The 14,121-nt window shown below is 43.6% G+C and overlaps 1 protein-coding gene across 1 annotated transcript in view; it reads right to left on the bottom strand.

Annotated features, from left to right (window-relative positions):
• LOC146016973 (complement component C6-like) overlaps window positions 1-14,121 on the bottom strand; it is a 35,497-nt gene that overhangs the window by 3,154 nt on the left and 18,222 nt on the right. Inside the window, exons 10-13 of the mRNA XM_083151770.1 lie at window positions 6,965-7,190; window positions 5,653-5,824; window positions 2,087-2,198; window positions 691-823 (exon numbers count right to left, since the gene is read on the bottom strand). Of these exons, the coding sequence (XP_083007896.1) occupies window positions 691-823; window positions 2,087-2,198; window positions 5,653-5,824; window positions 6,965-7,190 (643 nt within the window). The remainder of the gene's footprint in view (window positions 1-690; window positions 824-2,086; window positions 2,199-5,652; window positions 5,825-6,964; window positions 7,191-14,121) is intronic.

The raw sequence follows: 14,121 nt of genomic DNA, 5'->3' as shown, positions 1-14,121 counted from the left end.
ACTATCAGTCCAGTCTCACCTGTTGCTCCCCACACTGCCGCTGCTCCTCACTAAAACAGCATGAGCATGGGGAGTAGGGTGTCCATGCACATACATAGATACTTAGGGGGGATGTTTCCGAACTTTTTAAAGAGTTCAAGGTGAGAATTTGTCCTCAATAGCCAATCAGGTTTTAGCTATAATTTATTAAATACACTCAATGAAATCCCAGCTGTAAGCAAGTGGTTGCTATAATTAGCTTCTCCACTTGTAGGTTTAACACATCTCTCCCAGAAAGATATATACAGTATATTAAATCCTAGTTACAGGATATCCACCCAAAACGCCCATACACTCACTACTATTAAGGATCCCCAAGATGTAATATGGCATTACCTGTATCTACAAACAGGGGAACTGTGAAGCTGTAGAAGATTTCTTGGGTCACACTACAGTGCACATATGTGGCCAATTGTCACACTTATTATTTGGTGACATAAAGCTACAGGTATCTGGGTGGGAAGCCTCACCGAGGAGCCCTCACATTATAAGTCCCAGTACAAGTACAATCTGTGTCGCTGTGACAAGTGGCTGTACAGATTGTCACTGAGAGACGGATATTGATCAGTAGACCCCAAAGTCTTTGAGGATCTATGTCACATTTCCATATAAAATAAAACAATAAATTTAGAGGAAGACTACAATACTTACAAAGACACTGAAGTTCCTCTTGTTTCCACGTTCCATCTGGGAGACACCTTAGGAACTGGAACCCTTCAAGGTTATAACCAGTAAAGCAGGTAACTTCAACCTCCTCGGCTACGTCATACCATCTCTTCTCATTCTGTGGGCAGAAGAATGTCATTGTACATTGATTCTCTTAAATTGCTCGATGGTTGATTGAAAACACTCATGAAATTATCAGGAGTTCCTTTTCTGAAGCTCTCTGGTATTTCACTAGTGTGGCAACGATGATTGAGGAAATGAAGCATTTAAATGCATGTTTAATATCCCCCGAAGCGACGGTCAAAGATTGCCCAAATACACTACAGGAGTATAGGCCCCATTACTTATTGAACGACCATAGCATTCTTGGGGCAGTATTCAATGTTATAAATCGCGGTGTGCAGCGAATCCTGTTTAGGATTCGCTGCACACTCGCTGTGTTCCGGAGGGCTGGCTGCCACTCGCTCTCCCAGTATTCAACATCGCAGGGGCTCGTTGCCCCTCGCGGCCAATCTTAACCCCTGCAGCGGACGAGCGTCTGCGGCAGGGAGCCGTGGGATGGTGGCAGGCAGGGAGATTGAAGTCTCCCTGCCTGCCCCAGAACGTATGTGGAGGGGAGGAGGGCTCCCCGGGACCCAGGCAGCACAAGCTGCCATCCCCCAGAGCCAGCAGGGGACCGGGTATATTCACTGCTCCCGATCGTGCATATGTAATGATCGGGTGCAGTGAATATATGAATATCTAATGAGCGGCTCTCATCTCCGGCCCCCTGCTGGCTGTTATGTGTAAAAAAAAAAAAAAAAAAATTTTTAAATTAAATATATATTCATGTGCTATAAGCACATGAATAAAAATAGCATGCCCTTTCACAGAATAAAATTCCTGATTTTTTAACACCAAAATTAAAACAAAAAACCTTTTATTTTAAAAGTTCACATTTCACTTCTCCATGAAAAGATGGAGAATTGCTACACGGAGAGACACGGCGAAAATCACTTAGAAAGATGGCGAGAAGTGCAAGTTGAATAGGGTTGCTCGCTTTTTGAGACCAAAATTCTCCGTCCAACGCGAAAAAAGCAGAAATTCGCCATAAAACACGGCGAATTTTCCTCATTGAATACTGCCCTTGGACTGATGTGAATGTTCAAGTACTCTCTGTAAAGTGCTGTGGAGTATGTGTGCGCTATATAAGAAACTGTTAATAAAATAATAAAAATACTCATTTCGGCCTGCTTTACATTGTGGTATTACTATAGATAAATCACCAGCATTGCTTTACTTATCAGGCATTTAGAAATGATGTATTAGGTGATACCCATCCTCGAGCACTGTGACTGCTGTATTTAGTCCATGCAGTATATACTGTAGAATAATGTCTTACTATTAACATTCCGTGTTCCGGTGGTTCGGGTTTCGGACATCCGCTCTTAGGATCAGGGCGTTCCTGATCAATTTCTTTTTTGTCATCACCGTCGTTAATACATAGTGTTGCCCTAGATGGTAATTAAAAGATATATAATATACAAATAACAAAGTGCCCTGATACATAACATGATCTGAAAAGGTTAAGCACTAACAATTCATTGGAATACTGCTAGCTTTAGAACATAATTAAACACGAAATCAGCACCATTTTTAACCCTTTGAGTGCAACATCTCTGTGAAAGATGCTCAAAACATCCGCAAAAATGCTCACATTGTGTTAAGAAAGATGATATTTCCTACATAAGGTGAACATTACTGGTCATTATGATGAATACAAATGTTTGCTTGGGAGTTTTCACACCTTTTTAGACAAATTCACTTGGCAATTTAAAGCAGGGACGGGGAACATCGGACCTCCAGCGGTTGGTGAACTACACATCCCAGCATGCCTTGCTACACTTTTGCTATTTGGCAATCCTAAAACTGTTGCAGGGCATGTTGGGATGTGTAGTTCAACAACAGCTGGAGGGACGAAGGTTCCCCATCCCTGATTGAAAGGGTTAAGGATCATCAGTGAATCTGGCCATTGTCAATTGTCTCATTTCAAATGATACCTGATGCGACTCAGTCAGAGCTCAGTTATCGGTGCTATGTTTAGGAATGCAATCAATTGCTGCTCTGATAGGATATCCCCAGGTACAATTTATAATTAGTACAGTTCGGGTTTTGGATAAAAGGTGCATTCACATTTACTAACATTTCATTTATAACAGGCTTGACAGAAGCTGCCTAGTGTTGCTTAATTTGTTCACCTGCTTTCTAAGCCTGAGCTCATTCGTTCCCAAATTCACTCCGTCCAGGTTCTAAATAATTCTATGGCTCAGCACAGATGGATAAATCATACGGATGAGGTATAAAGCCACCTGTGGCCACACATGGATATTCTTAAAACCCGGACTGCTCCTTGAGGACCAAGTTTGGGAACCACTGCCTCAGGTAAATTCAGACCTAACTGAATCCTACTTTTAATTTATATGAATCCTACCTTTAAATCTATAATACTCTTTTTACACCAAAAAAATCCCAGATCCGACCCGGCATTTGGAACACGGAACCAAGCAAGGTCGGATCTGGGATGTGCACTGTGGTGCCTACCCGCAGTGTTGACGGAGGTGGCACTTGGAGATGACATCATCTCCAAGCGCCGACCCCGCAATCACCCCCGTCGGGACCGCCGACCAAGGTAAGCTGCTGGGCTGCCCCCAACCCCCGTGCACCCCCCCAGCCCCTGTCCGCAAGGTGAATGGATGCCGCACACAGGCATCCATTCACCTCCTCCCAGCCTCCGCTGCTGTCTGCAGAGTACAGCAGACAGCAGTGGAGGCTGCGTGCGCACCCCTGCCCAACCTCAATGTTGACCACAGGATGCTGCAGTCCGGAGGTAGGGCTTCCCCATTGTAACTCCGAACAGTTAGGGCCATAGTGGGAATCGATCCCATGACCTCAGTGCTGTGAGGCTGTAATGCTAACCATTACACCATCCGTACCCGTTTACACTTCCCTCTACCCAGGTCCTAGCCGTGTTCAACCCAAGTCAGGACCTGTGTAGAAGTCCCGTTAAGAACTACAACCTGTTCTGCCCTCCGCTTCTTGTAAGAATGGGCCATGAGCCAAACAAGAAGGCAGCAGATGTAACCAGTGTAATCTGCATTCATCATCTCTAGCTGATCCGTTCCCTATCCTTTCCAGAACACGTATCGCTGGAGATTGCCGTCTTGTCTCTGCAATCTGTGGATTTAATTTATTTATGAATTTTGATCGCATTTCTGATTTAAACTCGTCCACCAGGGATTTATACAACCACAGAAGTATTAAGTTCCTATATTCTTGTGGATTTAGATAATGTTAGAAGATTTGAGCGGTGTATAAAAGTAGTTACGGGAAATCCCAACTTAATACTAACAAAAACTCTGTATATATAATGCTACATCATTACGTTAAATCATGGCAGTACAGATGGTGCAATGGTTAGCATTACTGCCTCATAGCGCTGAGATCATGGGTTCTATACCCACCATGGCCCTAACTGTGCGGAGTTTGTATATTCTCCCCGTGCTTGCGTGGGTTTCCTCCGGGTAATCCGGTTTCCTCCCACAATCCAAAAATATACTGGTAGGCTAATTGGCTCCCAACCAAATGAACCCTAGAATGTCTGTGTGCGTGTACATGTGGTAGGGAATATAGATTGTAAGCTCCACTGGGGCAGGGACTGATGTGAATGTTCAAATATTCTCTGTAAAGCGCTGCGGAATATGTGTGCGCTATATAAATAACTGGTAATAAATAATAAATAAATCATGTTAGCACATTGATAGCAGCCAACTGTCCTGATTTAGGAGGTGCAGTCCCAATCTAAAGGCTCTGTCCCACCGGATGGCAATGTTGGTTTGCATTTTCCACACTTCTTTCCCAGAAAGAAGTGTGTCCAGCTCCCATTCACCACTGCTCTGCTATGGTTGCGAATAGGTGATTTTGTTGAGGGCAAAATGGGTCAGCCTAAATGCACAGGCTGAAGATTGGAGACATAGAACCTTATTCTGGTCCCCCCCCCCCCCTTGCTCACCACATTCCCCCGCACGGCTTCGAATGGATGTTTAGCATAAACATCGAATGATTACAGTGAATGATTACAGCGCTCGCAAATGTAAGACACCTCTCTGGTGTTTTACAATTGCGAGCGCCCTGTGCAGGAAGCATGCGGGCAGCTGACATCTGCCCGGCCCCACGTTGCGGCTGCATTTACATGGCAACGCCCAGCATTTTATTGGGAACACTTATGAAACGCTGGGCGTTCCCATGGGTGCGACCCCTCGTCCCATGCCCCCCCTTCCCGCTCGCACTGCTAGGTGCGAACGGGATGGCGGACTGCTCGCAACCAGCATCTGCACGTGTGCATAAATGCACATGCGCTCAATCGTTGGGGCGGGGGCATGTTCAGCGATATGTGCTCATGCATCTCAGACAGATGGAGCGCCTCTCCGATGGCACCCGCATGATCGCCTCTCCTCCGGTGTCTGCCAGCGCAGGGGATCTGGCGGTTACCGACGCTGTGTGAGAGGTGCTCACTAGGCTTGCCAGGGATGCCGGGGACAGAGCTGCAGCTCCCGGGAACATTTCAGTGACTTGCTGCCTAATGGGTCACTACGCTGACTACGCTAGGCAGCCGCTTGGCTATGCTGACAACGTAGCTTAGCCTACGCTGAAAACGTAGCGTAGTCTGCCGCCGTGAAACTACACAAGTACCTTGCAAATTTTTCGCCTCTGGAAAATTTCACCCATTATTGACTATGCCCTTGATTTCCTTAAGTTTCAGAGGGCCCCCAAACTTGGGGAGAATATGCTTCCTACGGAATCTCGGAACATTCAGGGCAACTTTTTAAACAAACAGTACCGTACTTTTTGACCATCTGTAAAATAGCACTGTCCCCAATACAAAGTAAATGTATAGCATTCCATACATACTTGTTTTCTATAAGGCTGACATAGCAGTTCCCTTCCTGTGTCTGCGGACCCTCACAGGCTTTGCCTCCATTACGCGGTGCAGGGTTGTTACATTCTCTTGACCTTCTTCTAGTGGAAGAACCATCACAGGCGCTCCAGGCCGACCAGCAGTTCCAGGATCCATCTACTACAACTGTGGTGGTACAATATGATTTAGCATTGTGCATCTTATCATCATTGCATGGATAAAGGACTCTTCACTTTAACTAAGCTGCAGTCAGTTACTGGGAGGCAATATAACACATGACCAGCAGAGGGGGTTCTGTATGAGATCGCAGAAGTGCCCAAAAAGATGGGCATGTCTGATGGAAGCAGCATAGGCCTATGAGCATAGTTGCCTACTTTTGCTGGAGAAGCAGTTCAGGGGCCGAGATCTTTATCGCCCTACCCCTTCCCTGAATTGCGGTAATGCTGACTTTAATTTATGATTAATGTAAGGTAGTGGACGGGAGGTCCGGCGGTTAGAGCAAAATGGAGGGTACTAGCCAACCTTTCCAGGGAGCCAGGAGGCAGAATAAAATTTCACGAGCCTCCCTGCCGATCCGGTAGGGTAAGCAAGTATGCCTATGAGACTAAGGGTCATCCTGAAGATAAATTTGATAGTGCTGTACTTGCCAGTATGGATGGCCATCAACCATCGATGATTCAAAATCATCGATGGTTTCTGATTGATTCTGGATTGTTTTTCCATCGATGGGAGAGAACCAGATGGTTTCCCTACATCGATGGCACAGAAAAAAAAAACATTTTCAAGGTGACGGGACATGGAACATAGCTCCACCCCTGAGAGCTACAAAGCCCCGCCCCAAGCTATGATTTGTCTGCAGGCCATTCACTGAAAGAACAGGGACAACCATAGATGGGTGAAACCATCAGTAGGCTTCCATGTCATAATTTGCCACCATCGATGGCCACTCCCAGTTTTGGCATCGATGGCGACCATTGAAAGTTAACACACCGTTGGCCATCCCTACTTCCCAGTGGTAGTGGCCACACCCCTTTGGTGTAACATATTTTTGTCACATGTTTATGAGGCAGACATCATGTGACACAATCCTAACCTATCAATGACATAATGGACTAGTGCTGGGCAACTAGGGGGCACTGTATGTGGACAATGTATAAAGAGATTTTGATATTAATACATGGTGAATGATGTATAGGGTGGGTGTGGCAAACATGAATATTGCAGGGAACATAGGATACATATACGCTGGTTGCTTTTCTTGCATTACTGCCATATCAGAATAAGGCCCCTTGTATTAGTAGTTACCTGAACTGTATTCTGGAGCTCGTTTTTCACAGCTGTCCCCATATGTCCCAGCCTGACAAACGCAGATGCACTCTGTGTCCACTAAAACCGTTCTGGCATTATTAGGACATGGGGAACAGCGACACGGATCAAATGTTCCGGCATACTCCTCAAATGCTTTAATAAGGTTGCGCCGCTTCGTCACCGCACATGGAATGCCAGTCACTAAATCCAAAATTGGCTTCAACTGCAAAAAGAAAAAAATCTGTTAAATACATTTGTTAGAAATGGTAAAAGTCTATAATAAAACCACTTAAGAGCATTTACACATTTAGAATTTTTTTTTTAAACTAAGCAGGCCTCTGGAAAGTTTTCTATGCATGTTTTTAAATGCAAACATATATCCTACATCATATAGACCAGCATAGTTTAACTTCCCAAAAATGTTGCTTCGCATAATTCAGTCTTCTTAATCACCAGGGAGGCTTCATGCCCTATTCCAAGATGGCCATTGAGATCTCTAATGAGCATTTGCAATTGCAATTCTGAAACTGTATAGTGTAACATGGTGGAGGACAGAAGTCCCCTACTTAGCTTTAGTGGGACCTAAAATTACCTGTTCCTGTACTGTTACCTGGTACCTAGTACATTCATCACTTCATCACCAGTGTACTTGTCACAGTGGCTACAGCTGTACCTGTTTCTTATCTAACCAAAGAAAGAAAAAATTATTCTAAGCGCTGAAGGGCAGTCGCTACAGCTGCTGTCTAGATGGGATTCAATCGATCCCAAGGGAGTAAAGAAGAACTGATACAAAGGTTTAGACAGCGCTAGGGGTGCTGCATTAATAATAGCCAATCAAATTTTTTTAAAGACAAATATTCTTATTTTAATTTATAAAAGGGAAAATTTATCAATTAAACACATATGATTACCGGCCGGTATGTTAGACAAAGATCAAACAACATGCACTTAAAAAATTGGACATACATATATATAAATACAATTGTAGATAAAAAAAATGATCCTAATATTTGGAACTGTCCGTATCAAGGGTTAGTGGATCTTTGTTGTGCAGATATTAGAGCTGCCATCACTATGGCAAAACTTTAAATGGTTAAGTTCAAGATCTAATACTAATCAATAGGAGCATCCAGCATTGGTGGTGTTAATAGATTAGTAGTAAGTTAGTGGCAAAGTCCATCATTTAAGGATAGTGTTAGTTTGTTACTATTCTTCGTGTAGTACAAAAAAATATATATTTACTCCCGGGAGTATATGGTCTCCAATAGGTCACAGGCTGGAGTGCCTCTTGTGTTCTTAAGATCTGGATTTCTCCTCCAATATCCACTTGGTGCCTGTATTGGTGTTCCCTCTTGTCAGCACGCGTCTATTTGCCGTGCGTGGGGACATCAGGTACAGCAATGCCTGCCGGAAATCGTATCCGTGGGCAGGAAGTAATTATGTACTGACGCGTTTCCCCACCTGCGTATCTCGGCAGCTTTCTCAAAGATCATTATTTTATCTACAATTGTATTTATATGTATATATGTATGTCTAATTTTAAAAAAGTACATCCCTTTTATGGATTAAAACAAGAATATTTGTCTTAACCCCTTCCCGACATTTGACGTACATTTACGTCATGGTCGGGATGTACTTCCCGACACATGGCATAAATGTAAGTCATGCCATTTAACTGTCACCGCGTCTATAGACGCGGTGACAGAGGGACGATGTCTGCTGTCCCTGACAGCAGACATCTTCCCTCATTGCCCAGGGGGGGCAGCGATGCCCCCGCCCATCGGCGATCGCTGTGATTGGCTGTTCAATGTGAACAGCCAATTACAGCGTTTTCTGTGTACCGGCGAATAACGTTCGCCGGTGACACAGGGATCGGTGGTGATTGGTGCTGTTAAGTACAGCACCAATCACCACCGGGTGTAAGGGTGTCACTGGTGGTCACCCCACCTCACCCCACCTGCCCCCAAAGGCTGTGATTGGTCCGACGGACCAATCACAGCCATTACACCTCAAATAAGATAACGCAGACAGCCCTGCAGCCGCCATTCCGGTCAGGAACAGCGTGCAGAGCGGTCTCCGTGCCCATCTGTGCCCTATACTGACCTGATCAGCGTTGGTGGCATCCGTGCTGCCAGCTACTGGTTGCTTCCTGGTTGCTCTTGCTTCCTCTCTGCTTGTGCTGCTGCTGCAACGTCATTGTGTCAGAGATATAGATATTGTGTGATATAATTTTGTATCTGCTGCCCCCTGCTGCCCCCCTTTTGTGCTGATCAGTATAAACTAACTGATCAGCACCTTTTTTGGGGTGCAGGGTTTTTTTTTTTTATATATACCCTGTCAGGTTGCACCCACAGTTGTGTGCCTGCTGCCCCTCACTGCTAATCAGTGTTGCATCACTGATCAGCAGTTTTTTTTTTTTTGGAGAGTGCTGTGGTTTTTTTTTTTTAAATTGTTTTTACACCCACGGTGCTTTTGTGGGTGTCCTGTGGCCGCTGAGCGCTGATCAGTGACGTACATCACTGATCAGCATTTTTGGCACAGGGTTGATCTAATTTTTTTTTTTGATCAAATTTCTGTTGCCTTTGACTCATCAGCAGTTATTTTTAATTTTTTTTTTTTGGAGAGTGCTGTGGGTTTTTTTTTTTAAATTGTTTTTACACCCACGGTGCTTTTGTGGGTGTCCTGTGGCCGCTGAGCGCTGATCAGTGACGTACATCACTGATCAGCATTTTTGGCACAGGGTTGATCTAATTTTTTTTTTTTTATCAAATTTCTGTTGCCTTTGACTCATCAGCAGTTATTTAAAAAAAAAATTTTTTGGAGAGTGCTGTGGGTTTTTTTTTTAAATTGTTTTTACACCCACGGTGCTTTTGTGGGTGTCCTGTGCCCGCTGAGCGCTGATCAGTGACGGACGTTACTGACCAACAGCTGTGCTCAATTTTTGGCGCAGGAGCTTTTTTTTTTTTCTTTTAACTTACACGTGTTAAAGCACTACATACACACTAAATACCCCCCATGTTGAAATAAAGTTTGTACCCCCCCCTACACTATACACGTGTTGAAACACTACACTTAAAAATAATAAAAATGTCCCAATCATCGCAAATGTTTTCAGCGGAGGAGGCATATGCCCTTCTTGCCTCTGACACTGACACAGCCAGTGAAGTAAGCGATGAATTGGCATTTCTCTTAAGCTCCTCTTCCTCCTCTAGTGATGAGGGACCCCCTCAAAGACGCCCCCGTAGAGCAGCTGAGACCCCCCCCCCAATGATTGATCCCGTATGGACCCCACCACCAGACAATTTTGAGCCCCAGGTTCCTGAGTTTTTGGCCAACCCAGGAATCCAATTTGATAGTACAGGCCTCAAAGAAATTGACTATTTCAAAGTCTTTTTCTCTGATGATTTTATAAATTTAATGGTGGACCAAGGTAATTTATATGCCCAGCAGTTTATTGCCCAAAACCCCACGTCATCATTTGCTAGGTGGACCCCTGTAGATGCAGTAGAGATGATGACGTTTTGGGGTCTGGTGTTACATGTGGGCATAGTTTAAAAGCCAGAAATTAGGCAATATTGGAGTACAGATGTTCTGTACAGCACCCCACTTCATCGTATGGCCATGACCCGGACTCGTTTTGAGACGATCCTTAAATTTTTGCATTACAACGATAATGCACAGTGCCCACCCAGAGATGATCCCACCTTTGACCGGCTATTCAAAGTCAGGCCGGTCATTGATCATTTCAGCGCCAAATTTGCTGAGATGTACATCCCCCAAAAGTTCATTTGTGTAGACGAGTCACTTAAACACTTTAAAGGAAGGGTTAAATTCCGCCAGTACCTTCCCAATAAGAGGGCAAGGTATGGCATAAAAATGTATAAGCTGTGCGAAAGTACCTCAGGGTACACCCACAGGTTTAGGGTATATGAAGGGAAGGACACAAGAATTGAACCGCCAGAATGCCCCCCCTCCCTCGTAGGTGTTAGTGGAAAGATTGTCTGGGATTTAGTGCACCCCTTCCTGGATAAGGGTTATCACATCTATGTGGATAACTTTTACACCAGCATCCCCCTGTTTAAGGCCCTTGGTTCAAGAGGTACAGCAGCTTGCGGTACTGTGCGCAAGAACCAAAGAGGCCTCCCAAAAATGCACGTTGCCCAATTACTGAGAAAGGGTGAAAGCAGGGGAATATGCACCGAAAATATGTTGTTGGTCAAATATAAGGACAAGAGGGATGTCCTTATACTGACAACAATTCACGGAGACAGTACCACCTCCGTCCCTGTACGAGGTACCAGTACCCACACCTCAAAACCTATTTGTATCCTTGATTACAATAAGTACATGGGCGGAGTGGATCTTTCAGATCAGGTACTGAAGCCGTACAGTGCCCTGCGGAAAACAAAAATATGGTATAAGAAGCTGGCCGTGTATATCATCCAGATGGCACTGTATAACGCTTACGTACTATTCCGTTCTACCAGCCAGACGGGGACATTTATGCACTTTCAAGAGGAAGTCATAAAGGGCCTAATATTTGGGAACCAGCAGGCAGAGGGCCCCAGTACTTCTAGTACTGGCCCCAGTACTTCTAGTACTGGCCCCCGTATTGTATCAGGGCAGCATTTTCCTAACGAAATCCCCTCCACTGGAAAAAAGGGCAGGACACAAAAAAGGTGCAAAGTTTGCTATAAAAAGGGAATACGAAAGCAAACTGCTTTCCACTGTGAAACTTGCCTTGACAAACCCGGCCTATGTATGAAGGAGTGCTTTAAAATATACCACACATCTATGGATTATTAGGTTCATCATTTCACCGTGCTTCGGGGGTCTTGCTAATGCGACATAGCACCCACCATTCATTCCACCAGAATGTGTGCTGCAAAATCCAAATATCACTCCTTCCCTTCTGAGTCCTGCCATGCACCCAAATGGTATTTTTTGGTCACATATGAGGCATTGCCGTACTCGGGAGAAATTGGGGCACAGATTTTGGGGTACTTTGTCTCCTTCATTCCTTGTGAAAATGAAAAATTTTGAGCCAGAACTGCATTTTTGTGTAAAAAATTTAATTTTTCATTTTCACAGCCCAATTGTACCAAAATTGGTGAAACCCCTGGGGGTTTGAAATGTACACTATACCCCTAGATGAATTCCCTGAGGGGTGTAGTTTGCAAAATGGGGTCACTTGTGGGGGGGTTCCACTGTATTGGTGCTTCGGGGGTCTTGCTAATGCGACATAGCACCCACCATTCATTCCACCAGAATCTGTGCTGCAAAATCCAAATATCACTCCTTCCCTTCTGAGTCCTGCCATTTTTTGGTCACATATGAGGCATTGCCGTACTCGGGAGAAATTGGGGCACAGATTTTGGGGTGCTTTGTCTCCTTCATTCCTAGTGAAAATGAAAAATTTTGAGCCAGAACTGCATTTTTGTGTAAAAAAATGTAATTTTTCATTTTCACAGCCCAGTTGTACCAAAATTGGTGAAACCCCTGGGGGTTTGAAATGTACACTATACCCCTAGATGAATTCCCTGAGGGGTGTAGTTTGCAAAATGGGGTCACTTGTGGGGGGGTTCCACTGTATTGGTGCTTCGGGGGTCTTGCTAATGCGACATAGCACCCACCATTCATTCCACCAGAATGTGTGCTGCAAAATCCAAATATCACTCCTTCCCTTCTGAGTCCTGCCATGCACCCAAATGGTATTTTTTGGTCACATATGAGGCATTGCCGTACTCGAGAGAAATTGGGGCACAGATTTTGGGGTGCTTTGTCTCCTTCATTCCTTATGAAAATGAAAAATTTTGAGCCAGAACTGCATTTTTGTGTAAAAAATGTAATTTTTCATTTTCACAGCCCAGTTGTACCAAAATTGGTGAAACCCCTGGGGGTTTGAAATGTACACTATACCCCTAGATGAATTCCCTGAGGGGTGTAGTTTGCAAAATGGGGTCACTTGTGGGGGGGGTTCCTAACTTTTAGCATCTTATGGTGCCTAGAAACCTACATGGTGCCTAAAAAATAATCTCATAAAAAGGAGGCTCCAAAATCAAGTAGGTGCTCCTTCTATTATGAAGCCTGTGGTTTGGTTAACGTGCACACTAGGGCCACATATAGGATATTTATGAAAACAAAAGAATTGGGGGAATCAATGTTTAGTCACATTTCTCTAGTAAAGTCTACTGTGTTCCTTAGAAAAATGTATTAAAATTGAAAATCTGCAAAAAAAATGAAATTTTGAAATTTCACCTACACTTTGTTTTAATTCCTGAGAAACACCTAAAGGGTTAACAAACTTCCAAAATGCTGTTTTGAATACTGTGAGGGGTGCAGTTTTTGAAATGGCATCATTTATGGGGGTGTCTCACATACAAGTCCCTCAAAGTCACATCAGAACTGAACTGGTCCCTAAAAAAATCAGTGTTTGAAATTTTCTTGAAAATTTGAGAATTTGCTATTCATATTTTAAGCCTCCTAGTGTCCAAAAAAATTAAAAGGAGGTTGAAATAATGATGGAAACATAAAGTATACATATGGTCTATGTTAGTTATTAACTATTTTGAGTGGTATGATTATTTGTCTCACAAGCAGAAAATTTAACATTTTGCAAATTGCAAAATTTTCAATTTTTTTACGACATTTTGGTATTTTTCACAAAAAACACAGACTGTATCGACCAAAATTTACCACTAACTTGAAGTACAATGTGTCACGAGAAAACAATCTCAAAATCACTGGGATAAGTAAAAGCAAAAAAAAGTTATCCCCACTTAAGTGATACATGTCAGATTTGAAAAAAATGGCTCTGTCAGGAAGGCAAAAACAGGCTGCGTCGGTAAGGGGTTAAAATATTTTTGATTGGCTATTATTGGTTAAATTTATGCTGCACCCCTAGCGCTGTTTTAACCTTTGTATCTGTTTTATCTATAAATCAAAATCTCTTGTTATGTAACAGGGCTGTTTACTGAGTCATCCACTGGTGTGTGCCAATTTAACTCTACCAACACATCATATATGCACACTGCTACTGTAGCTGTCACATTGTGACACATTATAGAAGAAGCTTAAGGCATTACCAAATTTATTATTTATATTATTTCTGTAATTAATCAAAATATCTTATATCCGAGGATAATATGGTCTTA

Source organism: Crinia signifera, chromosome 1 (genome assembly GCF_055691185.1).
Source record: "Crinia signifera chromosome 1, ASM5569118v1, whole genome shotgun sequence".
Classification (NCBI taxonomy): domain Eukaryota; kingdom Metazoa; phylum Chordata; class Amphibia; order Anura; family Myobatrachidae; genus Crinia; species Crinia signifera.
This window is presented reverse-complemented; position numbering and strand designations above follow the sequence as displayed.